This window comes from Montipora capricornis, chromosome 1, assembly GCF_036669925.1.
Source record: "Montipora capricornis isolate CH-2021 chromosome 1, ASM3666992v2, whole genome shotgun sequence".
Taxonomy (NCBI): Eukaryota; Metazoa; Cnidaria; class Anthozoa; order Scleractinia; family Acroporidae; genus Montipora; species Montipora capricornis.
The window spans coordinates 6,965,597-6,992,468 of record NC_090883.1 but is presented as its reverse complement, the minus strand read 5'-3'; the positions used below and the strand labels follow the sequence as shown (position 1 = coordinate 6,992,468).

Sequence of the window (26,872 nt, the reverse complement as noted above, 5' to 3'; positions counted from 1 at the left end):
AAGGCATCCCTGGAGGCTCCGGAAAATCCTCCCTAGGCAACTTGCGAGATTATGAAATTACATGTATGTCAGTCACATCCACTAGTTTGAATTAAGAGACAATGCTGGTTCGTAGTCTCTAGAGTCGTCATAAGGATCCATCTTTGTTTGATCTGTTAGAACACATCGCTTCCTTCCATTGGCTATTAATTTATTTATTAACCTGCGATCAAGCCCATTTTAGCATCGCTCAATCTCTTATGTAGTCGCTCGCCAAATCCAAACTATGCCCCGCGCGGAATTAAAATAGAGCCTTATCGCAGGTTACTTATTTATTATGTCAGGGACTGAAAGTATGCAAAGTCGTGAGAGTAAATGTTACCATTATTTCTTCCCTTTAGTTGTGCAGTAGATGACACCGTTAACTTTATTGAATCTGGAAATAAACAACTTCAGCGGTATAGTATCGAGGCTTTTCAGTTTCTGGGTGATCACGAGTTTGTCTACCTCCACTGCAAAGTAAAAATATGTAACGCAACAGATCCTTACTCACGTTGTGCTCAAGGCTGCATTCCACATCGAAGGAGACGGGTCGCCCGGTTACCAAGACAATCAAAGGACGAGGAAGCCACTCTGGCTGAAGGACCTTTCATGCGACAACACAATGAAAAGAATAGTCCTCTGCTACAAGAATACAAAGAAGCGAGAGCCATTGATAAGACTGACGCTGGTAAGTAATATAAACTAATCTATCCACAAAATAATAAACTTTAAGTGAAGTATTCACCCGTATTACATAGAAAACCATTCAATAACCATATTATCCAATAAATATTACACATTCAGCTGTGTTATGAAAATTGCTGACGACTTTTACGTTGGGGGAAACAGCCCCATTGAGGTCTTCGACAATTGCCGCAGAGTTCGTACCCTATTTCAAAAGAATAATCTTCGATTGTCCGCAACTAAAACTATCATCTTCCCCAGAAAGGCCACGGAACTGGGCTGGGTGTGGTCTAATGGCACCCTGCAAGCTAGCCCCCACAAATTGGCCGCACTATTCTCGGTCGAGGCTCCTTCAACTGTGCAAGGACTGCGTTCTTTTATCGGAGCTTACAAGGTTTTCAACCATGTGCTTTCAAGATTTGCGGAACTGCTTGATCCCCTGGACCAAGCCTCTGCAGGGAAAGAATCCAAAGAAAAAATTGCGTGGTATGATAAAATTTCTGCTGACCTTTAAAACCGGACCATCACCATCCCCCAGCCACAAGATGCCTTATGGATAGTGACCGACGGCGCCGTTAAGAATAGAGGTATCGCAGCCACACTGTATGTACACCGCAATGGGAAGCTGCTCTTAGCTGGATTTTCAGTGCCAAGCTTCGTAAGCAACAAGTGACTTGGTTGCCTTGCGATATTGAAGCCTTGGGTATGGTCGCGGCAATTAAACACTTTGCCCCCTATATCATTCAATCACGACCCAAAACCGAGGTACTCACTGACAGCAGACCTTGCGTCCAAGCGTATGGCAAGCTCAGGAAGGGAGAATTCTCAGCCCGTTCCAGAGTGACCACCTTCCTGTCAACAGTTATCCGCTATTCCGTCCTCTTACGTCACATCGCCGGTGTTGAGAACCTACCCTCTGATTATGCCAGTCGCAACCCAAAAGAATGCTTGGATTCCATTTGCAAAAACTGAAAATTCATCGTCCAACTCGAAGATTCTGTTATTCGCAGCCTCTCCGTTAGTGATGTCCTTCAAGGCTCCGTCAAGATGCCCTTCACTAGCCGTGCTGTTTGGCAGCCTACCCAGCTGGAGTGCCCTCACCTCCGGAGGACACACTCTCACCTCAGCCAAGGTACCTGACCTTGTAAGAAAGCCACAAACATTTTTGATGGGAAACGCTACCTTAAGGATGTCGTAATCCCTCGTGATTCCAACCCTTTCGTGATTGCCTAGTTGTTCCATGCTCCATCTTAGATGGTCTTGTCACATCCGGTTTATTCATCCATCAAAGTACCAAACCAAGCGTCTCTTCAGCAGATAATCCTTCGCTCGAAATGTTGACAACGCCATCGATTTTATATCTTCCTCCTGCCACACCTGTCAGTCTCTGAAGTCAATCCCTAGACACTTCCAGCCTCACTCAAGGAAAAAGCCCGTTGGCGTTTCATTTGCTGCCGATGTCGCCCGACATCACCGACAATTGATCCTAGTTCTAAGAGAAACTGTCTCCTCATACAATTTGATCACCCTTATCAGGACCGAGAAACATGATCTCCGCGATGCCATCATAGTCCTATGTTCCCAGCGTTCCTTACATGATGGCGGTGCGGTGCGACAGTTCGTATTGATCCTGATCCTGGTTTTTGTTCACTTGCCCGCGATCCAATCCTCCTCTCCCACGGTATTACCTTGGAGATTGGCAGGGCCAAGAATCCAAATAAGTATCCTGTCGCTGAACGTGCCATTGAGAAGCTTGGTTTAGAGCTCCTAAACTTGTCCCCCGAGGAAGGACCTGTGTCGTACGTCACTATCGCACTAGCGACAGCAAACACAAACTCCCGCATCCGGCGTGATGACCTTTCGGCGCGTGAGGTCGGGGACCCAACGTGACTGGCTAACTGGCCAGCAGTTACCCATCGTTGACCGGCAGCAGAATCACACACCGAGTGCAAAGTCTAAGGCTCGCAGCCGTACCAACATACACTCTGCTGCTGTTTCTGTCGGCGACGTAGTCTTCTTTGAAGAGTGACAAAGACAAAGTGAAAGCTCGTAAGAAATACCTCGTGGTCAGCTTCCGTGAGGACCTCTCTTGTGTGCTCCGGAAGTTCACCACCTCCCAGTTTCGCACCAAAGTCTATTGGGTGCCTATGTCCGAATGTTATCCAGTGGCCTCGACAGTTTTGGCTCAGTCCCCACAGGGTCCCATCCGTTGCCTTTGCAAGCCCTCTCCATTAGACTACCACCAAGACACGCCATTGTCCCTGGGCCTTCTCAAGTGGTTACTCGGTCCCCAGTCTACGAAGAACCCAAGGTTCCATCACCTGTGCATGACGTTATACCTGTCCAGGAAATTTCTCCCTTACCTGCAGCCATTGTCCCACAGCCCTGCCCACCAGCCACTTTTCCAGACTACGTGGCTCTTTCTGGGGCACCACCTGAATCTGCTGCTGTCGTCCCACCAAGGGGATCTGGCCGCCAACGACGTGCCCTATTTTGGCACAATCGGGAATTGGGACTTAGAATAGTGTGCCAGGCCTTTGCGTTCTTCCTGGTAGCACTGCTCCGTATGACTTCACTTAGTTGTACCAGAGACTGCAACCATTGTGCGTACTACATTCGCTTTTCACTGTTGTTGTTCTAGTTCCGGCTCTGTATGTCTTGCATTCACATTCAGCTTACTTCTGTGCTTGGATGCTAGGCCATAGAGAGAGAGAGCTAGGAGGCAGCCAATCCATCACGTTATTTACATTTTACTCAGCAGTTGTTAACGCTGCGCGTGCGCTTGCGCTTCGTATCTGTTTCCACGTACTCTCCTTTGATTACAGTTGGCGTTTTATTGAACATTCGAGTAAACGCATTGTTTCCTTGTTATTGGCGCTGACTGTTTTTCCCTCGTTCCCCGGCTAATGATATATTTAAATTATTTTAATTTCATTGGTTGAATTCACTCGATCTGCTTGAGCAGTACGTTTTATGAAATACGGCCCTGTATTGGCTAATGCTCTGATTGGCCAATTTGTAACATTTATAGGATGATAAAAAATACTTAGCTTGTTTTTTGATTGTCTTTAATATTTCTTGTTGTTTAACTAAAACGCTGTGTCAAATGCAGTACGCTAGCGATGCAACGTCCTGCCATAAACGGGGGATCCACCTCATGCAAATTCCCGCCAAAAATCGCGGTTTTCAGCAGCGCGACCTTTCGAAAAGAGGAACGTACGGTCGAACGATGACGTCATAACCAAAAGCAAAATTTCTCGGGGTTACCACCTTTGTTAACCATGGTGCTCCACTGTGTGTCTCCAGAGTGATGATCCACTGTCCTTTGATTAAAATGTTGTTCATAACTGAATTACTATTTCCGTTACTTTGCAGATGCAAGCATTTCCTTGAGCACCATTGCGATGGCACTTGTTTTAGCAGTCAGCGTTTTGCTTTTGTCATACTTCATATATGCTAAAAAGAAACACAGTTTCAAGCGAGATTACCATCCACTGGCTGTGCCCGTTGAGTGATGGAACTTGTTAGGAGTTGGTGACGTCAAGAGGAAACGTTTTTCGATGGGCTTTGCTTTTATTTGGAAATTAACTAATCGCTTCTACCCAGTTTTAACTGGGCGTTCGTGGAACTAGACTTATTGCAATAATCATGCAATGTTTAAGACCTAAAGAAACAACCATGAAGGCCTAAGGGAAGGAACAGTCCAATTTTGAGATAAAAATACAGCTTAGGTGATTTCCAGGCCCTGTGGAATGACTTAAGGATTTGTGTGAGCCCCGAGGTGATGTCTTTTATCTAAGGCTCAATTTTAGTGAATCGAAATTAAGGTTTTGGTACTGATCTTGCTTTACTTTGGAGTTCAGTATCCGAGACAGGGGAGGATCTAGGATAACTATAATAATGACCGCTTTCCAAAACAACGAAAATGTTTCTAGGGGAGTCTGAGGGCATGCTCCCCCTGGAATGCTCTGGGTTTTAACTCTCTAAAGTCCCTTTTCCTGTGTTTCTGAACGATTTCCGTAAAACGTTGGAAACCGGTATGGATCCGCCCCTGCCAGAAATCTTGTATCTCTGGAAATGTAACAACTTAATGGTGCTGACCAGTTTTATGCATAATTCGTTTAACCAAGCTTCTTTGTCTTTGTAAGAACAAAAAAATTCCAAGATTGTTCAGTCTTTCTAAAAACCGTCTTTTGACGCACTCTAATACCATCCCACAGTGCTTTGCAAAAGAGGACATCTTTGAAGAAGAGAGCAGAGCAGCGAGATCAAATATCAAATAGGCATCACAGAAACCAGTTGCTGATCAGCTCCTGCAATAACTACTCTTTTAATTTCAAATCTCGTCCGAAGTATTGCCTGCGTTTTCACTTTTTTCCCGACTTTTTTCCTGACTTTTTTCCTGACATTTTTCTCGACTGTTTTCGGAAGGCCGCTGATCCCTACCTACTTGTCTTGAAAACAAAGACCCCTAATACCCCTAAGACCTTAAGATTCGAAAACGAAGGAAGTAACCCCAAACCCTCAATTTGGTTAACCCTACATAGGCCTAACTCGGCCTAAAGTTGGGTTTGGGGCCTAGGGTCAGCCAAATTGAGCGTTTTGGGTTGCTTTTTCCCTTTTCCAGTCTTAGGGATCTTTGGTTTCAAGCCACACAGGTAGGTAAGGGTTAGCAGCCTTCCGAAAAAAGTCGAGAAAAAAGTCGGAAAAAAAGCAAAAAAAAGTGAGGACAGGAAAAAAGTCGGGAAAAAAACTCAAAACGTAGGCAAAACTTCGGAGGAGATTGCCAAAGAAATGGCACTTAATAGCCTCAGTAAATAAACCATATTTTCACGACAGAAGCCTTTCATATATATTCTCCTCCACGAAGTCCATTTTGAAAGCACGTTTGTGCTCCTCTGGCATGCTTCGATCTCGGTCCCAGATTCCCTTTCTTTTCGTTTCTCCGAGATACTGAGGGAGACAAGGAACAGAGCTTATTCACTCGTGACAAAAACTATTCAGTGATGACATTTCGAAAACCTAAGAGGAAGTAAAGTTCTCTCTTTACGGGCTGGGATCTGGAGTCGGAAGGCCACCTAGATTCCTTTACACAGGCCTAGGGCGATCAAGTGTTCTACCTTTTTTTTATCTCATCAATGCAAACGTCGAGAACTGTGCTTAATTAAAATTAAGTCCAACGTTTGTGCAACACGCCTCTTGAATTGCTTTTGTAATGAACGCGGTAAGGGAATAAAACTTCGAAAATTAATAAAACCTCGTCATAATGATCAAATGTCATGTGTAAGCAATAAGCCGGTTCGGAGTTGTGCACGTTGGGATAAAAACTCACAAATTTCCTTGCTTTGTTTTGGAAAATAGTTGCCCGAAGCGACCTGGTTGTATGCCCCTCTGATGCATAATAAATGTACTAACTTACAAAGTTACTATTCCTATTTTAGTAAGCAGCATCAAACTAAGGCTTTGTCAATTCCGTTGCAGTGTGAACCTAAATCTTCCATCGGTCGAAACGTCAGCTGTCAAAAATTCCTTTACGTTGGTCAATTTACCATATCAACCCAGTTGGTAAACCCATTTGTGTGTTTCACCTCCCAACCGACGCAGCAACATAGTTTCTTTAGGAATTAAACCCCTATATCCATTCTAAATCTTCCCTAGTTGCAACGGATTTCCATTTAGCATCCTTTGTATTGTAACATAAGCTTATGCTTGTTTCTATCCCCCGTTGCGCATGTGCTTTTTGAAGCTTCGAACTGGCTTATTGGAAACGGATGAAAGTATGTCCCATGACGTTTCAAGTATGCACAAAGAACATGTTATACAAAATGCACTTTGTAAGCGTCATTTTGAATTTTCCCGGCTAGTTTAGAGTGGACTACCATTAACGAGAATTTGGTTTTATCAACGGAGTTGATAATGTTAATTGGCCAACGATCAGAGATTCGGTGGCCAATTTACATTATCAACTCCTTTGATAAAAGCAAAGTTTTGTATACTACTTTCCCACCGACGCAGCACCACAATAGGGAATTTAAGAAACGACGACGGCTACGACTACGACAACGCTACAAAACAATAATATCATTGGTTAAAAGAGCGTAAATAATCGTGCTGCACGTGCAGCACGGATTTTAGCAAGTATCTTAGCAGTCCTCTGCATAACGACGACGTGAAATCACCAAATTTGAAGGTTTGACGACAACGTGAGCATGCAACAGAGAATCTTTCATTCTCTATTTTAACTCTGAAAACGCTCGTACCAATTCATTTTTAGGATACTTCGCCCACATTGTAGGACGTGAAAGAGACTGAATAATCGCGAAAGACTTACAATAAAGGAGAGTTATATTTTGAGGTGACGTTTTCGTCGACCGTCGCCGTTGTAGATCTTAAATTCCCTAGTTTCTTTAGAAACTACCCCTTCTCATATCTTATGATTAACGAGACACTGAATAATGTAATTCTACATGTAGAATTATTATCAACTTTACATAAAAGCTATTTATTATGAAACTATTTCAGGAGATGGGCTCCTGATTGTTTTTTATCTGACAGGTTGCTATATTAGACCTGACAACCTCTTTATCAACAGTTTGCCAAAGTTGGCCCGGTCTTCCGGCTGGCGGCGCAACGACTACGGCCGAGTAGGACTGGTTTTGACACCCTGTAAACTTCTAAAAATATCTTCCGAATTCTCCTCGTTCGAACGGATGGAAGGAAAAATCGCGCAGTAACAAGAGTGGAACGAAAGCGACTCGCGTTTATGAATATGGCAGGTTGGATAAACCTCCCGTTGAAACGTTCCGACGGTGTTGATTTTAAAAAGCCTTTGGAGAAGTTCATTAAAAACACCTTTTCCGCTGAGGCCGTGACGGAAAATGAGGACGCCATTGCTGAACTTACAAAGTTGAGAAATACTTGTGTAATGCAAACTCTCGATAAACACGAGTCTGCATTGGAGCCTTTGTTAAGGTAAGAAAAAAAAACAACATGTAAGTTGGATGATTTTTGATGCATAGGATGTACATGTTGGTGTGGAAAGAACATAAGCTTACTATTAAAAAGAGGCTGCTTTCGAAGAAAATTGATTTGCAGCGCATCGGTCTATATATTTTTCATTTGTCACCAAATAGGTGGTCACGTTTGAGCTCATAGACTTGTACAGTGTGTCTACCGCTAAAAATCAACGACTTTTTATATTTTAATTTAACTAAGGTCGATTAAAGGCGGTGCCACTTTACCTTGTAGCTAATTACAGTCATTACGAGGCATATCTTCAACACCGTTGGATCGATCCGGTTCACGATGTTCTGCATATCTTCTCAGCTTATATCGAGGGCACAGTAAAACTTGTAGTTGAAAGTACAAGAATCAACCTAAACGACAGACTGCTGAATGTGAACAAATGTGTACATGTGTACTGTTGAGTACTTTTCTTAATTGGGAAATGAAAGAGAATGACATTCCTCCAAGGAGAGGTCATGCTTTCTTCAGTTACCTTGATACCATACTAGGTGACAAATGATGTAACCGTTGTTGGTCACATGTGCACATTTATGTGCACTCTGCTATTTTTCTGCAGAAACTCTTTGCTCAAGTTGGACAGAATAATGACCATAATAACTATGGTATCTACATGTACATGTAGGGCGGTGCTCAAAAGTAGCCATTGTCTGGTCATCTCAGACAACCAGAAATTTTAATGGACGACCAGTTTTTGGTAAAATAAACAGCATGGTTGCCCAAGAAAAGACCACAGACAACCCAGGAAAAAATAAAATGAATTACATAAGCACCACCGGACTGACTTGTTGGTTTTCCCATTTTTGTCAATGTGAGATAGCATTGTGAAGTTTACAACAACAACTTTACTGCAGCTGAGCATTTTCCGGTGTTTTGATTATCTGTGGCTTTTACAAAATTTTGCCAGATTGGAAAATGCAAGAGATAATCTCAAACATGCAGGCGATGCAGATCAAAGACTTGGACCATTATTTAAATCCAGGCTTGCACAGGGTTTGGTTACCCACCTTTTGGAACAGGGTTGACCCAGAATTGTTTATTTTATTTTGAGCATTGAATTGTAGGGTGATTTTCAAAGGCCAAATAAACATCAAGGCTGTTCTTTAACGGCGCCCGGTCGCCTGAGGCGACTAACATATGGCTTCGGGCGAGTGAGAAAAATTACCCGGGCGCCCGGCCGGGCACTCCCGTTTATTCTATTTTTAGCAGTTTACGAAACCTCTAAGAAAAGGTTTTTTCTTCGTACGAAACAATCGGTTCAAAGGCCGTTCAACATGATTGATTTCACATGTAACATAATCCGTGACTCTTTCCACGTGATGGCCGGCGGCCGCACGAATTTCGATTCTTTCTCAAAAAGTAGCTATAAATTTGGAATGTGGAGTTTGGCATTTCTTGGTAATAGTTTTAAAAAAAGAGTTGTTACTGCTGCTCTGACAGCGCTAAAGCGCAGACGGCAAAGCGGTGCAATTTATTTTTGTATGAACCCGGGAGTCGCAGTTTGTGCAAATTTAATATTTTTACGATTTTTCGCTGCTGCGCCTGCTTGGCTAAAATATGTTTAGGTTACGGTTGTTTTTCCCCAGTATATGAAATAAATAAATAAAAAAAGGGAAAGATATCATGTTATTTGTTGTTGTTTTAAAAACAGAGCAACCCGCGTTGTCTTTGGTGTCGTGACAAATCATTGCATGCCCTAAACAAATAACGTTGTGACTGGCGCTTCGACCGAATCCACAAAAGAGATCATTCCACTAAACATTTTCAGCATTTTCCTGATGATATAAGGAAAAAATACTTTAGTTCTGTCCTGTAGCGATGATTTTCGTCCAGATCAAGATGACTTGCTCAAAAAATTAAAATTGATAGCTTTTGGGCCGCGGTGGTTTCATTGTTTCACGGCAGTTTCATTGTTTCACAGTTTCATTGTTTCACAGGTGGTTTCATTGTTTCACGGAATCAAGCGGCATTGATTCACGTTTTGAAAATTTATTTTCAACCAAACTAAAAGGTTTACCTGTATTACACTTAAACGTCTTCACATAAACCTGCCGCAATCATTACTTTTGCACTTTTAAACCTGAAAATGAACGGTGGCATTGCCACTTTTCTCGTCTTTTTCAAGTATGGCATGAAAAAGTTGACGGGTTGCGGGTTTTTCTTGCACTAGCGAGTTCGATGATCACCAGAGCGGTAGCAGCAATGTTTTGTTGAGAGAGAGACAGATGAAGATCTTGCTGCGTTGTTGATCTCAGATAATTAATTAATGAATTCATTAATTAATTTGGGCGACCAACTTGGAGGGCTGGACACCCCAGCTGAAATTCTTGGGAGCCCGAAGGGCGCCGTGAAATTTTCCTTAGAGCACAGCCTTGAACATTATAGTGAAATGAAAGGGTTGGGCAAAAGGTCCATATCAAATAATATGACAACATGTACAGTGTAGCTCTTGCTAAACATTTGTAAGATATAGGATTTAGGCAAACCCACTGCATCAAGTGTGCTCAGAAAGATGGCACAAAATTAAGTAACTCAATTAAAGAGTTTAGTGGGTTTGTGTTTTGTTGGACGAGCGATCAAAATGTACATTGTAGGTGTACCTGGAGTTCCTGGTTCAATGTTCAATGTTAGCGGTGCCTCAGTCTGTGTTGTCAATGATCCACATTCATAATAATATGAGTTATAGATGTGAATGAACTGGTGGCATGAATGCATTAGCCTGCTTGTTACATGTATACTGTACTTGTGACCATTAATTTTTGTTAGATTAAGGACGGTGCCTACTATTGTTATTGCTCATACGTTCTGCTTATCTGGAGATACTCGGATTTCCTATGGGTGGCGCTTAATTTAATACAGGGATATTTTTGCGCGGTTCAAAAGTATGCGGAGAAAGAAGAAATTTGTAAGTGCTCTTGGTATCCAAAGTGAAAATTGGGGCTAACCATGCATTTTTCAAAGATAATTAACCCTTTCATCCCTAAACTGGGCTAAACTGGACAGAGTATTTTACTCTGTCTAACGCTAGACGATTTTACTCATTAAGGGGGAAACCCCAGGAGTCAATGGGTTAAACTTCAATTTGGAAAAGAATGCCATACATTGCTTTGTATTTTTTAGCTTTTTGCAAATATTGTTGACTTATTTTCTTCAAACAATGCATGGTTTCCTAATTTTCTTTTTGGATTTCAATAACACTTGTTAAGATCTGCTTTTCTTGCATATTCGGTAAACTGTGCAAAAATACCTTTGAATTAGTGGGCCCTATCCTTAAGGAAGAAAAAAAGACCGTGAATAAATCTGGTGCCTTTATGAGGTACAATGAACAGCTGTGAAAGCAAGAGACTGCTTGATGATGGCTAAAATTCCCAAATTTTTCAAGAAATACCCTGGTATAATGATACAGTATATGATTACACTGTACCAGTGATAGAAGATTTGCACAATCTTTTCTGTTCATGCAACTCTGTACAGGTACTTTGATCAGTTGGAATCTATGGAAGGAAAATTTCCTGTTTCAGAATCACAGGTCAGTTTGTTGTAAAGTTGATTGAGTGCATTTAATACATTTACATTAATGTAATGCACTGTGTCTCCCATTTACTGTTTGACATACAAGGTGGCACTTATAATGCCCTACAAGAATGCTGTACAATAACATTGTACATGTATGGCATTCATACTGTCACCCAAACCAGCTTAAACTTTACTCTGTCTAATGCCAGACGATTTTACTCGTCGATGGGTTAATCGTCAATGGGTTAATCCCTCACTCACCATTAACCATTGCACAATGTGTTCTAACATACACCTTTACTTGTTAAAGCCTCTCTGTCAACGAAAATGTACCGCACGCAGGCACAGAGCTTTTGTATGATATGAAACCTCCATTTTTCTGTCGGTACATTTTTCTGTTTCTTCGTGGAGTCATTCATTATCGGAGACATCCATCAGATTTGTTCTTACATAGTGCTTCATATTACAGCTACGTTATCGTTATCATCGTAGGGAGGAGATATTTTGTTGTCAATTACAATTCACAAGCGTTTCCAAGAGGGTTGAATGACTGAGCAGTTAGAAAGATAATGAATTCCTGAAAATCGTGGAAGAAGACCTCAGAGACCTGACCTGATTAAGGAAGTCTGTTAATTTTATGAATTTAAGAAATGTGAATAATAATTTTCATGCACTCTCCGGACATGACCGTTAAATATTTCAAGAAACATCATAGCACAGTCCTGTTCACTGTATTCACCAAAATATTTGAGGTTGAAATGTTTGATCATACATGTAAAGCAAATCAATTGGCCATATTATGCATAAACATGCATTGATTATGCGGAAATTTAAACGTTCTATAAAAATAATAATAATATTATAAGGCCCGTACAGGATAATTATGTGCCTTCTTATGGTAAATGAGGACTCGAAATTGCGACCAATACAGTTTACTGTTGCATTTGTGACTGAATTTGTTTTCTTTGAGATTAAAATGTATGGAGGAGTGGCCAATTTGCGACCAACGTTCACCGTTGAAATAAAAGGGATAGCAGTTGGCATTTTGCTGCATTTTTTGCTAAAATAAATAAGGTGGTAAAAAATCATTTTGTTTCTTGTCGTGAATTTTGTTTCAATTTGGAGATATGGAGCATAAGGACCGCGATCCATTCCCTCGATCATTGACCATTTTCAGCTGTTTTTTTACACAATGTGTATTGCGGGCTCCTATTTTCCCTACAATATGATACAATTTAATTTGCAATTCTATTAAACGTGCACCTAAATTTTCATATACAATATACGCTGTATCTTGTCGCATTTTGCGACCAGATAATTTTTTTACATTTCGACACCATTATAACACAGGTTCTATTGTCCAGGCTCATTGCCGAAAAATGTGTGGAAACTTCTTATGACCTTTTGTCTTGCAAATGAAATGGTGTGTTTTCTTCAATCGATCTTTAATGTTCAGGAAAATAAGCATTTCAAAACAGTCAATCTCTTTGGCTTTTATGTTTATGAGGATGGTAAGCAGCTGCTTTGTCACTAACATCAGGCATTTTTTCTGTTTACGCGTAAAATTTTATGTGGAGGATTCGGATTTTAGAGAATTATGCGGATCCGCATTGCCGCATCCTGTCAGATGCCATGTTTTCTGTGACTGTCATCCTACCAGATGACAAGAAAATCACTCTTTAGTTTGCTCCTTATTGTGTAGTACATGTGATCAATATTGTGAAATTAGAGGTTCATGTGCATAGTTGCACTTTTGTGTTGCTTGTTTCAAAACCAGAATGTACATGTAAACATTTAAGGAAAACTTGCTAACAAAAAACTAATTCATTTACACAGTTTTCCAGCCTACGTTTAGCCTGTCTTTTGCTTAGACCATTTTTCTGTCATGTTTGAAGGACTAAATTTGGAATTACAGTATATTCATTTTATAGAATTTTGGACTTGAAACTGGAGTTCACAGCTAGTCAGAATATTTGGAAATAGCCAGTGAGATAATGAAGTTCTGTGTATTCTTAATTAAGCAATTAGATTGTAACTTGTGTGATATCGCCCTGAGGACAGCGAGAGATGGCAAGGCTCACTTAAATTATATTTATTTTAGGCGTATAACATTAAGTAAAGTACGATCGTCGGGTGAGTGTAGTCCTGAGAAGGACTGTTTGAGATGACATTGACTGACGTTTTGACAACCTGAGCAGAAGTCATCTTCAGAGTCAACTTGACTCTGAAGATGACTTCCGCTCAGGTTGTCGAAACGTCAGTCAATGTCATCTCAAACAGTCCTTCTCAGGACTACACTCATCCGGACGATCGTACTTTACTTAATGATATAACTCCTGGGTTCAAACCATTTACAATTTTAGACGTATAAGTTAAATATGTTCTGTAAATTTCTTATTAGATCTGCTTTGAATTTTAGCACTTTCACAATTTTGGTCACATTCAACAGATCAGAATCTCCTTTACCTGGTATGATGCATTTGACAAGGGATCCTTGTTTGGGTATCGCAAAAGCTGTAAGTGTTTGCCTGTTCGGAATTTTGTGGCCTTGAGATCAACTCCTTAATAAGTCTTATGCTTGCATCTCCACATTAAAAGGCCCTAAAGGGCAGTGGCCATTATCTTAAACTAAGAAGGGAAGATGTTTCTAGGGATGGAACCTTTCAAGAACTTAGTATTTTTTCACAGATGGTAGAAGAAGCAGATGTACATAATTATTGTTGAGTTTCAGGTGCAAGGGATTGTGTTGCACTTTTGTGAAACAAGCACCAGGTTATGAGTGGCATTACCTTTAGTACCGGTAGTTACTATTACACACAGTTGATGGAAACTTCCCTGTTTCAATAATTTTTGTCTGCAGCTATGTCAAGTCTCCAGTTTGAACGTCTAAGTTTGCTGTTCAACATTGGCGTTTTACAAGGACAGATTGCTGCTAGTCAAAATTTTCAGTCAGATGAAGGTTTAAAAACTGCAGCAAAAATGTTTCAGGTGAGCTTGTACACCAGCAGCTCTGAATAAAGGACATTAATTAAATTATTAAAATTAAGGATTAGAAAGATTCTTAGAAAGAATGCTCCTTTGAAAGCTTTTTTTGTTAAATGTATAACTAATATTATAATGAAGTTTCGATATAACACACACTCTGAATGGTTAAAACAGTGTGCTTTATGAGAGTGCAAATGTAGGGCTGATGCAAGTTGTACATTGTAGGATTTGCAAAATACATTTGTAAAGTTTTGTGAAAATTTTAGCCAAATACCTGACTGTTGAAATTAAACAATTCTTTATACGGTGTAAAACAAATAAAGAATCCTGGCCTGTCATCTGTTTTGAGGACCTTCTTCCCATAAATTTAATTGACTGCACAATGTAGTACATTCATACAGCACAACAAAGGGTCTGAATGCAGCCGCAGTTTGTTTACCAGCCAGACCAGCCACGTGCCTTGAGCAGCTTGTTTTCCAGTTATTGTTCAGATTTTCATGTGCGAGCGGAGTAGCGTTGATCCAAGGAAGAGCACAAAACCATCACTTTCAGGATGTGAACCCATGCCAGGCCACAGACGTTTTCCTCTTTTTACTCCTGGGCCACTCCTGCTCCACTTACTACTTCACTGTGCTTTAAATACAGCAATTATACATCTGACTGTTTTTTTTTTTCGGCCAGCGTGCCAGTGGTTGTTTTCAGTTGCTGAAGGATTCAGTGTTTGCACAGTTGCATCAGGTGCCAACACCGGATCTGTCTGTTGAGATGCTGTCTGCATTAAGTGCGCTCATGTTGGCTCAAGGACAAGAGAGTATCTGGAACAAAACAGAACAAGGTGCTTTTAATTACATGATCTTATTCTTAGTCAGGATCCTGTGTGTAATCCTGATGTCAACTACACCTGTAGGATCGTGAACAGGATCCTAGCACCATTCAAGATCCTTCATGCATGATCAGGATTCTGTAGGATTCTATAAAGGATTTTGCGATTTTGCTGGATTACGGGATTGTTTGCTAGAGTGTATATGTAGGAAGGGGTAGCTAATCACACTGTCAGTGGCGAATAATTACAGCTGTAGTAAAATTCCCCTCATCAGTCAATCACATGGATCTTTCAGAAAACCTAACTTCTTGACAAGGTCCTTCATAATTCCAAAGAAATAATTGTTCCATTGTGTCTCTGCTTTGTTTGTGTGTTTTGCAGATAAGATGAAGGATGCTGTAATAGCAAAGGTGGCTGCACAAGCAGCTGATTTTTACAAGGAAGCAAATGCTGCTTTTCAAGTATCTACAGTTAAACAACAACTGGAAAAAGTAAGTTGTCTTTGGCAATCACGTGCATGCTAATCGTACATGTAGTTACTAAAACAAGGAATGACCTACAGTGATATCTATAATGATCTACAGTTACATGTACCCACGTACAATGACCTACAATGACCTACAATTAGAGCTACAATGACATACAGTGATCTACAATGACCTACATGTACAATGACCTACAATGAGCTACATTGACCACAAGGAGCTACAATGACCTACAATGACCTACTGTACGATGATGTACAATGACCTACAATGAGGTACATTATGTGCTAAAAGTAGCTATTGACCTGTAATGAGCTAAAATAAATGATAATTTGCAGCTCTGAGGGCACTGCCGCATGTTTGCAGTACACAGCAGGGCTCGAAATTAACCTTTTTGCTCAGGAGCCAGCTGGCCACTAATGGGAAACATTTGGTTGCCAACTTATTTCATATATGACGTACATAGGAACATGATTTTAACTGTTATTTTGCATGCAAGGAAAGTCATAATTAAAATAATGGCAAGAAAGAAACTGCTTGAATTATGAATTCACCTTCATGCTGAATCTTCGTCTTCCGGCTGCAAAAACTCACGCAACCAGCAAGAAGCGCCCACGATCCCATGAAGCCTCTGAAACAATATGGCGCCTTTTGAAGGCAGGTGCAAAAGTCGGACCGGATCAACTCGGACCGCCAGTCAACGCGGATCGCCTCGGATCATGAAAAAAACATAAAATTAAATGAAATTGAAAGTTTTACCCATTTGAAAGTTAATTTAAAATTCCAGTCAAAAATGGGCCAAATTAAGAAAGACTTGAGATGTTTCTCCATGTTGTGCTGTGTAGTCAAGCTGCCATTTTGCATTCTTAGTGCCAGTTCCACTCGTACTCGTCTTGTGTTCATCCAGAGGTTTCAATGAAATTTGAAGTAGGCAGCTGGTTTGAGTCTAGTAGCCGACTGTATCAAGAAGGGGCCGTTAGGCCCCTTCGTCTAGGGGGGTCTGGGGGCATGGTCCCCCAGACGATTGTGAAATCTGGAAGCTCTGAAATGTGATTTCCAGCGTTCTGGGCACCAAATTGAGTACAAAGATGAAGGAAGATTTCTAATCAACAGAGACACTGAGTGTGCAATTAAGCGCATTCTTTTGATAATTTCCAGCGAAGAAAAATTTGGAAAACCATTTCAAAAGGAAAATTAACGATTTTTAACGTTATATGATGTTTCGACAACTACCAATTTCAAGCTGCCGGGAACGGCAAACCTTTTTTGAGCGTTTTTTCAAGCGCAAATTTCAACATTTCTCAACATGAGAAATCAGTTCTGTCGAACGATAAGAATATGTCATTTTAATCTGAACAAACGAAAAGGCTTAACCGATGAAACTAACGAAATATTTACTGTTTTTGGAAAACAAGTCTTGATGCAACGATTACTCAATAATGACCTGTTTTACATTAAACGTCTTGATATGTTTGGGGACGTAACTAAACGTAATTGAATTACGTAAAAAATGTTACAGTTGGTCTAGGCAAAAATGCGGAAAAAAGTTATAGCCGTGCACTGTAGCTCAAAGATGGCAATATCAAATCTGATAATTATTTTGAAATTGAGGTTAAAAAAGGTACATTCACGTCGATCAAAAATGAATTTTACTTCAGGTTTGAAGGAATTCTTCAATTAATTCAATGTAGGGTTAAAAGTAGTCGACTTGTCTGAGCGAAGCAGCCGACGCTTTTCGTCGGCCGTCGGTGCTTATTGAAACCCCTGGTTCATCCATCCCTGATCATCCGTCAATCTCCACGATCATGGACCCAGATGAAGGTAAAATCTAGGCCATCTTTGTCAGTGAATTTGTATCCGTCCACCACATTGATAGTTACAGTCGTACCCATTTCAGTTACGCTACGAGATTTCGCAGAAATTCGCTTTACTTGCGGTTAGCTCCTAAGTTGGAGAACAGGAAGTTGATAGATTCAGCTAATCATTAAGAAAAATTTGGCCTGCTTGATGACAAGGGATTTCAGTCCAAAATGGTTGGAAAAAAGCTTGCTGTGAAAAATAAGCAAATATATACATTCACTGACAAAAGAAGGCCTAGATTTTACCTTCATCTAGGTCCATTTGGCCCATTTTTGACTGGAATTTTAACCTTCAAATGGGTAAAAATTTCAATTTCATTTAATTTAATGTTTTTTTCATGATCCAAGTTGATCCGAGTTGATCCGGTCCGACTTTTGTACATGCCTCCTATTAAACGTGGTGATGTATTGAAGTAAATTTTTTGCTATTTTTTTTTACATGTAGTATTTAGACATTATTTTAGTTCAGTTCCGAACGATTTCATCATACTAAAGATTCAAATACAGAAGTTGTCTGCTGTTTATCCTGGGTTATCAGACAAAAGGTGATTCCCCAGCTGGCGACCAGTTCTGAAAATCTAGTCGCCAGTACTCAATTTTTGGTCACATTGGCGACCAGTGAGTCGCAATTTCAAGCCCTACATACATGTAGGTTAAAAAGCATTCCACTCTGCGCTTTGAGCCAATCAATGACCTACATTGCTGAGCAAGTTGAAAACTTTCATTGTGCACTATGAACCAAAGGAAACATTGTGGGAAGAATAACTTATTTATAATCTTCTCTTAATTTTTTCCTGCTCTCAATGTAATTAAGATTTTATTGTTGCCAAGCAAAGCCTTGATATTTGTACATTTTCATTTTAGCTTTAAAACAAGGGAAAACCTTGGAAGGGTCTTTTCGCAGTTTGTTTCTGCCTTCAAGGCCATGTGCAAAATTGCTGTTGTCATTTGGGCTGTCATGCAATGGACTAAAAGCGTTGTGTGACAACTCACAATGGATGTTTTCCGTTCACCAAACACTTCACTCTGATCCTTTTTTTGTCTTTCTCTCTGATTGCAAGCCATTTAAGTAGGCCGTTAAATTTTTGCATGTAGGTCATTGTAGGTCATTGTGGATTATTGTACATGTAGATCGCTGTAGGTGACACAACTCTTTCCTCTCTTGTCCTCCTGGGGCCTTCAACATTAATTTTTTTGGTGCAACCTGAAACAATATTTTCATTTTGATAATTATTATTAATTTATTCATTGTTGGGTGGAGCGGTAAATACATGTAGCATGCAATTGTGAAGGGCTGAAATGATAACCAAACTAAGAAGACATTAATTTTGTGGCATTAAAGCAAATGCAAAGTCGTTTCTGTGGTCTCTTAATGTTTAGAAACATTCTAAACTTGTAGTGTGCCCTACATGTACCGTGATGCTTTAATATTGGGGCTACAGGAAGCTGAGACCGTGAACTAACTTGTACTTGAAAGCTACAGCTTTCAATTTTCTTTGTGGCAGTCAATTTATCATATCAAATCAGTTGATAAACTCATTTAAGTGTTTTAGTTCCACGCCGATGCAGCAACACAGTTTCTTTGGAAACTAAGCCCCTAACTTGTACTTGACCTTAAAGTCAGAGAGTTACATAAATTTTCTTGCTGTGTTGGCATGTACATTTATTAGGGGTACACGTATTTAGGGGTGCAGGGATAGTACAGTGGTGAGAGTACTGGCCTCCCACCAGTTTGGGCCGGGTTCAGTTCTGTGGTTTGTGGTTTGATGGGTGCCTGCTTTTCTAGTTCCATGTGGGGGCTCATGGCTTGGTTGCCTGGATTTGTCAGCCATGGGAGCAGTCTCCATCTTGGAGCTGGCTGCCAATGGTGGAAGCTCCTGGATGTCTCAGGCACCCAACCTCCACTTTGCGAGGCAGTTGTTAAGTGTTTCTTAATTATCTATTGGTTTTTTGTTGTTTTAGGAGTGGGGTATCATTTTATCATCCAAGCACGATTTCTTCATTGCTATAGCTCAGTATCATATGGCAAGATTAGCAAAAGACAAGGGGGCTTATGGTGAAGGTGTTGCAAGGTTCCAGGTAAGGAGTCACAGTGGTTTCAATACATGTACACGTACCAGGGAACAGGGATGGTGCAGTGGTGAGATCACTCGCCTCCCAACAATGTGGCCTGGTTTCAATTCCTAGACTTGGCATCACATGTGAGTTGAGTTTGTTGGTTCTCTACTCTGCTCTGAGAGGTTTTCTCCCGGTATTCCGGTTTTCCACTCCTCAAGAATCAATGTGTCAGTTGATTTGATTGGAAAAATTGCGTTCATAACTGCAAGGAACATAGCTTCACTTGATTTCATATCCGCAGTTCAGGTCAACTGATTAGCTACTGGTTAACCGACTTGCTACTGGTAAACCATGTAAGCCAGTACAACCTGTGCATGGGTCGGGTTGTCGGTGACTAAACCGGCTTCCCACTGGTCTTCACTGGGGAGGAGGGTGGGTGGACACCCAGCAGCACTAAAACAAGAGCTGACAAAGGGCGGACAAGCTCACAAGGAGCCAACGGCCATCCACAAAACGAGGACTGCATCTCGGTTCCGAAGGACTTGCGACCTCGGTTACTATAAGCAATTAGACAAGATGGATTCACAACGCAGAAGCACCAGCATTAAAGCCCTTGTTTTGAGATCCAGGCCAATTGAGTGTACTGATAATCATGAAGGATTGGTCCTAAAGCCTCCTGGACGGCCCAAGCCTGATATTGACGACAATGGTCTGGACAAATTCATCCGACGTAATATCCCTTTCATCATCAGCAAGTTTAACGTTAAAACGCTTTTAGCAACAGCCAAGAAGGAAGAATTAGCTCATGAAGCACAGTTGTATGGCATAGATATTATCTGCCTACAGGAACACCGCAACGTACATAATGAATTTCTGCTACAGGAGAAGATCAATTGGTATACACCAGTTACATCTTGAGCATGGAAGAACTCCAGTAATACTGCAATTGGAGGAGTAGGCGTCCTATACTTTCACCAAGGGCCCTTAAAGCATGCCGAAGCATTTCAAAATGCGATGACAACATCATGAAAGTTACTTTGATGGGCAACCCAGAAACAACTGTCTTAAGTATCTACAGTCCACATAATAAGCGCCCTGAAGAAGAAGTTACCCACTTCTATTAAGAGTTGTCTACCATAACAAACGCCATCCCAGCACACAACCTGCTCCTAATAGGAGGCGACTTCAATGCGATCCTTGGACCAATGGATGTTCTGTTCACTTACATGTATAACAAGGGAACTAACAGAAATGGCAAAATTATGTTGGATTTCATGGATTAGTTTAATCTCATTGCTGAGGTTCCAGAATTGAACAAGCAAACTATGGACACACCGTCGTCCATCTGGAGATTCTGCTCAGCTTGATTACATGCTTTCTAGGAAGAAATGGACAAACAGCATAACGAATTCACGAGCCTACAACTCATTCCAAGGTGTCAACTCTAATCATAGAATGGTTTCCTGCAAATGCCAGATACTGTAAGTTACCGACAGCGCAAAGCCACAGTCAAAAGACCCTATGAAAGGAATCGATTGGACAAAAGTAGTTGCCGATGACAACCTCTGTGAACAATACGCAGCTGCAGTACGTAATAGGTTTGCTGCTCTTTGTGACCAACTTGAGGACTCTGATACCAGCTCTACATAATAAGCTCTACATAATAAGTTATCCGTAAACGCTAAAAACACAAATTGTTATTTTTAAATCTAAGCAAAGACGAATTGGTACCAATATATCTCTCTCCCTGGATGGCTTTGTGATTAATCAACAAAAGGTTGTTGATTTCTTAGGAGTATTAATAGATGAAAACTTTTCTTGGAAATGTCACCTTAATCATATCTGTAAAAATATGTCGAAGTCCATAGGTATAATTTCTCGAGCGTCCTTTTTTTATCTACGAGAACCAAATTATCCTTGTATTATTCTTTAGTCTACCTCTATTTAACTTATTGTAACATTGCTTGGTCGTCTACTTATGTAACTAATTTGAACAGAATATTCTTGCTGCAGAAACGTGTTGTGCGAATCATATCTAACGCTACTTATCGTGCTCATACTACTCCGTTATTTTCTAAACTGAAAATTTTAGATATTTTTAAACTTACGTAATTCTTTTTATGTTGCCAAGTTCATGCTTTCTTATCATCGCCTATTACCGCTGTAATTTCTCAATTTATTTGTTACTAATAATCTCGTGCACTCTTAGAACACCAGAAGGGGTACAGATTTTCGTCCTCGTGTTTGTCGAACCAACGCTAAATTCTTTTCTATACTTTTTCAAGGTCCAAAAATTTGGAATTCGCTACAAATGATTTTAAGCAATCTGAAACTCTATTTTGTCTTAAAAGACGACTACACCATTTTTTATTTAATCGATAGATATAATTACATTATAGTCGTAGTCACATTGATATAATGCATGCGTCTCGTTTAGTAAGGAGGCCTCCCTCGTATAAGCCCAGTGGTTTCTGGAGCCCCCCTTGCCATTTCGATTATGTCTTTGTCAATGTGTGTTATCCATTGTGGTGAATTGTTCTTTAGTAACTTATTTTATTATCTGGTCAACTTATAAGTACATTTCTTTTCTTGTAATTATTATTATTATTTTTGTTTTATGGCGAAATAAATAAATAAATAAATAAATAAATAAATAAATTGATAACCGCCAACAGGGACGTGGCACTAAAGATGCTCCCAAAGAGAACGAAAAAAGCGCCGACCCTCGCGTCCAGTGATAAAGTCGTCGCAGCCAGGGTTGAGCTGAAGACGGCAGCACAAAAACATCAATCCAAATCTACAAGAAGTACTAAAAGAAACGTAGATACAGCCAAAGCCGCTCTTGATGATGCATATACAGAAGTACTGGAAGAACAGGTTAAAAGCAAGACCTCAGAGCTCGATAGCTTACATCATGAAAACAAGCATGCTGCTGCCTGGGCGATTCTGCGAGATGTTATCGGCAAATAAGCAACCCCTGCAACACGTATTAAAGGCGGCACAAAAGAACAGCGCATGGATTCATGCTTTCATCACTTCAGTTCTCCAGTTGGTAAACCAGAAGATAGTAGCATCCATCTTGATGATCCCTTCTTTAACAACAGGATTGCTGACTTTCTTCCTATCAAGACAGGACCATTCACATTTGAGGAGCTTGGGGTATGTTTGAAAAAACTTAAGAACTCAAAAACGCCAGATCCGAACAACATACTTGCTGTTATCTGGAAATCCCCACTCTTTCATGAACAACTCCTCGAATTTTGCAATGAGACCTACCAAGGAAACAAACCTGCAGCTCTCTCAAAGTCATTTATTAAACCTCTACCCAAAAAGGGTGATCTCCAAATTCCGCAGAATTACAGAGGAATCACGCTGTCTGCATTGGCATCTAAAATCTACAACTCGATGCTATTCCATTGAGTTTTCCCTCACATCAATCCCATCCTTAGACTAAACCAGAACGGCTTTCGTAAAGGCTGATCAACTCTACCCCAGATATTGACCATCCGCAGAATCACAGAAGAACTGAAAATCTCAAAGAAGAAAGCCTCCATTGTATTTGTTGACTTTGCCAAGGCTTTTCACAGACGACTGAAAAGCAAGCATCTTACAGATCTTGACTATGCAGATGATATAGCCCTCACTGCTTATCATTTACAAGACGCACAGGATCTCCTAACATGTCTGGAGAATGCTACAGCCAAGGTAGGGTTATTTCTTAACGCAAAGAAAACTGAATATATGACGATCAGTGAGGATAAAGTTCATCACCACATCAAGTCCAACAACGGCACCGTGCTAAAAGAAGTCGACGATTACAAATATCTTTGAACATTTGTCGCTGAAAGTAAGAAGGATTTTATGGTACGCAAAGGGCTGGCCTGGAATGCCTGTAACAAGTTAACCCATATCTGGCAGTCTGGAATATCAAACTCCACTAAACTGGCCTTCTTTAGAGCTAGTGTAGAAAGCATACTACTAGATGGCGCAGAAACCTGGACCATGAAGAGAGACCTACAAGAACTACTTGATGGCACCTACATGTACACTAGGTACACTTATGAGAGTGCGAAACATCTCCTAGCGGGATCACCAAACTAAGACACAAATATATATGGGAACATTTCCCTGATATCAACCATCCTCGCACAGAGAAGGGCACGCTTAACAGTACACTCCTCTCGAGCACAGGACCGACCAGTCTCTAGGGTGATACCCTGGAGACTCCCGTGCTTGGGTGATAATGTACAAACACATGGAGCATCTGATAAAGACTTCCATAAGTGCATAGAAGCACAGACAACACGATCAAAGATGATTACTGTTGACTGTTTTTAGAGCGTTAGTCAAGGAGCTTGACTGTAAAAAGGATCAAGCTCTCTGCTCAATATACACAATGCAATGATTGCTGCTTCCAAAGCTCATCCAGATGGCGGACATTATCAGAGTCCAACAGTGAAAAAATGTAACAGGCTTGTTGATGTGCACAGCTCCGTGTCCCAAATGAAATGAGTGACTTCTTGACAGGGGTAAAAGTCCTTTTGTAATCAGAGTGCTGGTGTAAGATACTGAAATGCCCAATTTATTTGATAGGCAGGACTACGTGTACTCACCTTTATTCCATTGGTCATTTCTTTGTTATTTAGAAAAGTTGCATTAATTGTACATGTACTTACAGTAACTCTTACATTCGAATTACATTAATTATAATTGTGTCAGAATTATGTGTAAAACCTTAACAGCAATTTCACTTTACTGGTTCATTTAAGCTTGACTCCTTATTCCAAACTGATTGTTATTTTTTGCACCTTTAGCTTGCTGAACAGCACATGTCAAATGCGGCAAAAAACAGCATGGGGCTTGTTGACTGCAAGGTAACACTTTGCATAAGAAAACTTCTAAAACTCTATTCCATTATTTTGCAGCTTCATGTAAGTGGCTACTCTGAATCATGACACGCTTAATCCTTGCTTAGTTTCTTTTTGCAGGAAGTAATACGAAACTTAGGATGGCGTGCTCTTGAGAAAAATACGCTTGTCAATCTTTTGCATTTACGTATTTAGACTTAACCCTACTAATGGGAATTGGGCCCACACAAGGTCTCTGACCAGGATGGGAATTGAACCCACGCGCTTTGGGTTGGATCACCACACACTTCATGTTACCCTCCAATAGTTAATTCTGTTGAAATATAAGTGCTACACGGCCAACATTTGCAAAAAACGTAACCTCCACTTTCATGAATGGCGACCGATTTAATGTTCTATTGTATTTATGTTAATTGGACCTACTGGCCTCATTTTGCTTAACATATTCTTTTGCATTTTTTGCATCGCAGCGAGGCTGGAAAGGCTTAGTAGTATTAAAACAAAAGAATATTTTATTGGACTGCCCTTATGAAAAAGGTCTGCAAGAGCAGTGTTGTTAGACTACGAGCAGTCCCTCTTGATCTTTCGCGGATTGGTTAGGCGAACGCAAGGAAAAGACAGGCACAAAAAGATGGCCGTGCAAAGTCTGGATTCGAGGAAGAGCGAGCGAAAAAATTTCGCGTGGCCATTTTTTTTTTCGTCCCTGTCTTCTCTTCAGGCTTGACCAACTAAGCGGTGAAAGAGGGATTTCGCGTGGTCCACGGTGTTGTGGTCTGCCCTAAATATTCCCCAGTTAGTGCCGTAAGGCGCTAGAATGCATAGACACGAAAATAAAGATTGTCTGTGCGACTGAAAGCGTTAGACTTGTTAAGATTCACGGATTAATTGTTGTCATTTATCTTAGACTTGGCAGAGCAGGATAAACAGAGAGGCTGCGGAACTAAAAAAAGACAATGAATTCATTTATCATGACAGAATAATACCTTCTGACCGTCTAGAGGCCATTGGACGTGCTGCTCTGGCCAAATCTCTTCCTCTCTCCAAACCAGCTTCATCTAGTTTTGTGGACTTGTTTTCTAAGTTGGTCCCCATTGCGGTCCATAATGCACTGCAGGCATATGAGTCCCGCAAAGGAGAGATCATTAACTTTGAGATTGGACGTCTTCGGGAAGGAACACAGTTAATGAACAGGTCAGTATGTGATTTCCTTGATCTCTACTAAAACTGTAGTTTTTCCAGCGGTAAAAACATAGCCATCACAACTACTTTATTGGCCCATTTCGGTTTCTTCGTCATATTGCACCCAAATTATTTCTGTCAATAAATATTCCCTATCTTTTTACAAGAATCGGTCCATTTACAGGCAGTCCAAACTCAGTGTGAGGGAAAGCCAACATGGCCGAAAATATAAGGATTTGTATGGGACTCCCGATAAAAGAGTTTGCCATTGTGGGTCCCTTCCTTCTTGTGGGGTTATTTTCGGGATTTAACGCGATTTGAGCCATTTTTTAAATTCTGGGTTGCCAACCGTATTATAAAATCCAAAGACTGCACACTCCTTTCTGGAGAGCCCACCAAATTGAGTCAAATATTCTCACGGTTACAGTTCCACATCAGAATGAATTGACAAACATTGAACTTCCATTTCAACCCGAATGTTCTTTACTGTCACTGTCAGAAGATGTATTATAACCGCTCGACGAGACGTCAGCCTTATCAGAACGTTTGTCGAGAAATCGGAAAACCTTTCCCCGCGATTTGCCATCACTGATTTGGCATAAAATATTTTGAGGCCGAGATAGCTCTGTTTTGATTGGCTTTTACATCAATGGGCGTGCTTAATCGTTGTCGAAATAAATCTACTCGGGAAAGGGTTAACTCCTACGCCAAGCTATGGGAGATAGGGGCTCCCCTTGATGAGCTCCTGCAATAAGGAAAGGCTTTTTCATTATTAAAGAATTCTCTAAAGTAAATTAATTACTTAAAGTAATTTCTTTGGCCAATCAAAAAGGACGGAGACAATCCAGTAAACCAATCAAAACTCGAAGTAACTACACGTAGCCGACACAAAGCGCGGGAAAATGTGCACGCGCGAGCCACGATTGGTTTTGGTTTCACTTCTGATTTGTTGAAAAATGGCGCGAGAACTATAAACCAATCACTGAAGTAATGCAAAACCAAAGTAATTCGCTAATTACTTTCCACACTCAATTGAAAACCGCTCTATATACTAAAACAGTGGCTAGCGTTTAAGGCGCGTTCTGAAAGGTTACTCAAATGCCGGACATCCTTTGTTATTTAATTCTCAACCTGGGATAATGCAATTTTAGCTTTCTCATTGGTTCACTGGGTCTCGGTTATCAGCCATCATAAGTATGAATGCGGCAAATGTCGCTGAGCATCACTTTTTTGGCGCCCGGAAATGACATCACTTTCCGGTCGTTTCTTAAACTTAAATAAAATTTAGCAAAATCGAACGTTGAGAATTTAATAAAACAATGATTCCATCAGCCCTTGTTGGATTCGAGATTGGTAATAGCCAACTTGGCG

The 26,872-nt window shown here is 40.6% G+C and overlaps 2 protein-coding genes across 2 annotated transcripts in view; both read left to right on the top strand.

Moving 5' to 3' along the window:
* Positions 1 to 5,923, top strand: part of LOC138055946 (uncharacterized) — a 124,225-nt gene extending 118,302 nt beyond the window's left edge. Inside the window, exons 35-36 of the mRNA XM_068901806.1 lie at positions 381 to 709; positions 4,081 to 5,923. Coding sequence (XP_068757907.1) covers positions 381 to 709; positions 4,081 to 4,220 — 469 coding nt within the window. The 3' untranslated portion in view covers positions 4,221 to 5,923. The remainder of the gene's footprint in view (positions 1 to 380; positions 710 to 4,080) is intronic.
* A 1,445-nt stretch (positions 5,924 to 7,368) lies between these two features.
* Positions 7,369 to 26,872, top strand: part of LOC138044598 (programmed cell death 6-interacting protein-like) — a 37,455-nt gene continuing 17,951 nt past the window's right edge. The window contains exons 1-9 of the mRNA XM_068891098.1: positions 7,369 to 7,677; positions 11,203 to 11,257; positions 13,694 to 13,760; positions 14,105 to 14,232; positions 14,911 to 15,064; positions 15,434 to 15,543; positions 19,359 to 19,475; positions 24,269 to 24,328; positions 25,227 to 25,513. Of these exons, the coding sequence (XP_068747199.1) occupies positions 7,469 to 7,677; positions 11,203 to 11,257; positions 13,694 to 13,760; positions 14,105 to 14,232; positions 14,911 to 15,064; positions 15,434 to 15,543; positions 19,359 to 19,475; positions 24,269 to 24,328; positions 25,227 to 25,513 (1,187 nt within the window). The 5' untranslated portion in view covers positions 7,369 to 7,468. The remainder of the gene's footprint in view (positions 7,678 to 11,202; positions 11,258 to 13,693; positions 13,761 to 14,104; positions 14,233 to 14,910; positions 15,065 to 15,433; positions 15,544 to 19,358; positions 19,476 to 24,268; positions 24,329 to 25,226; positions 25,514 to 26,872) is intronic.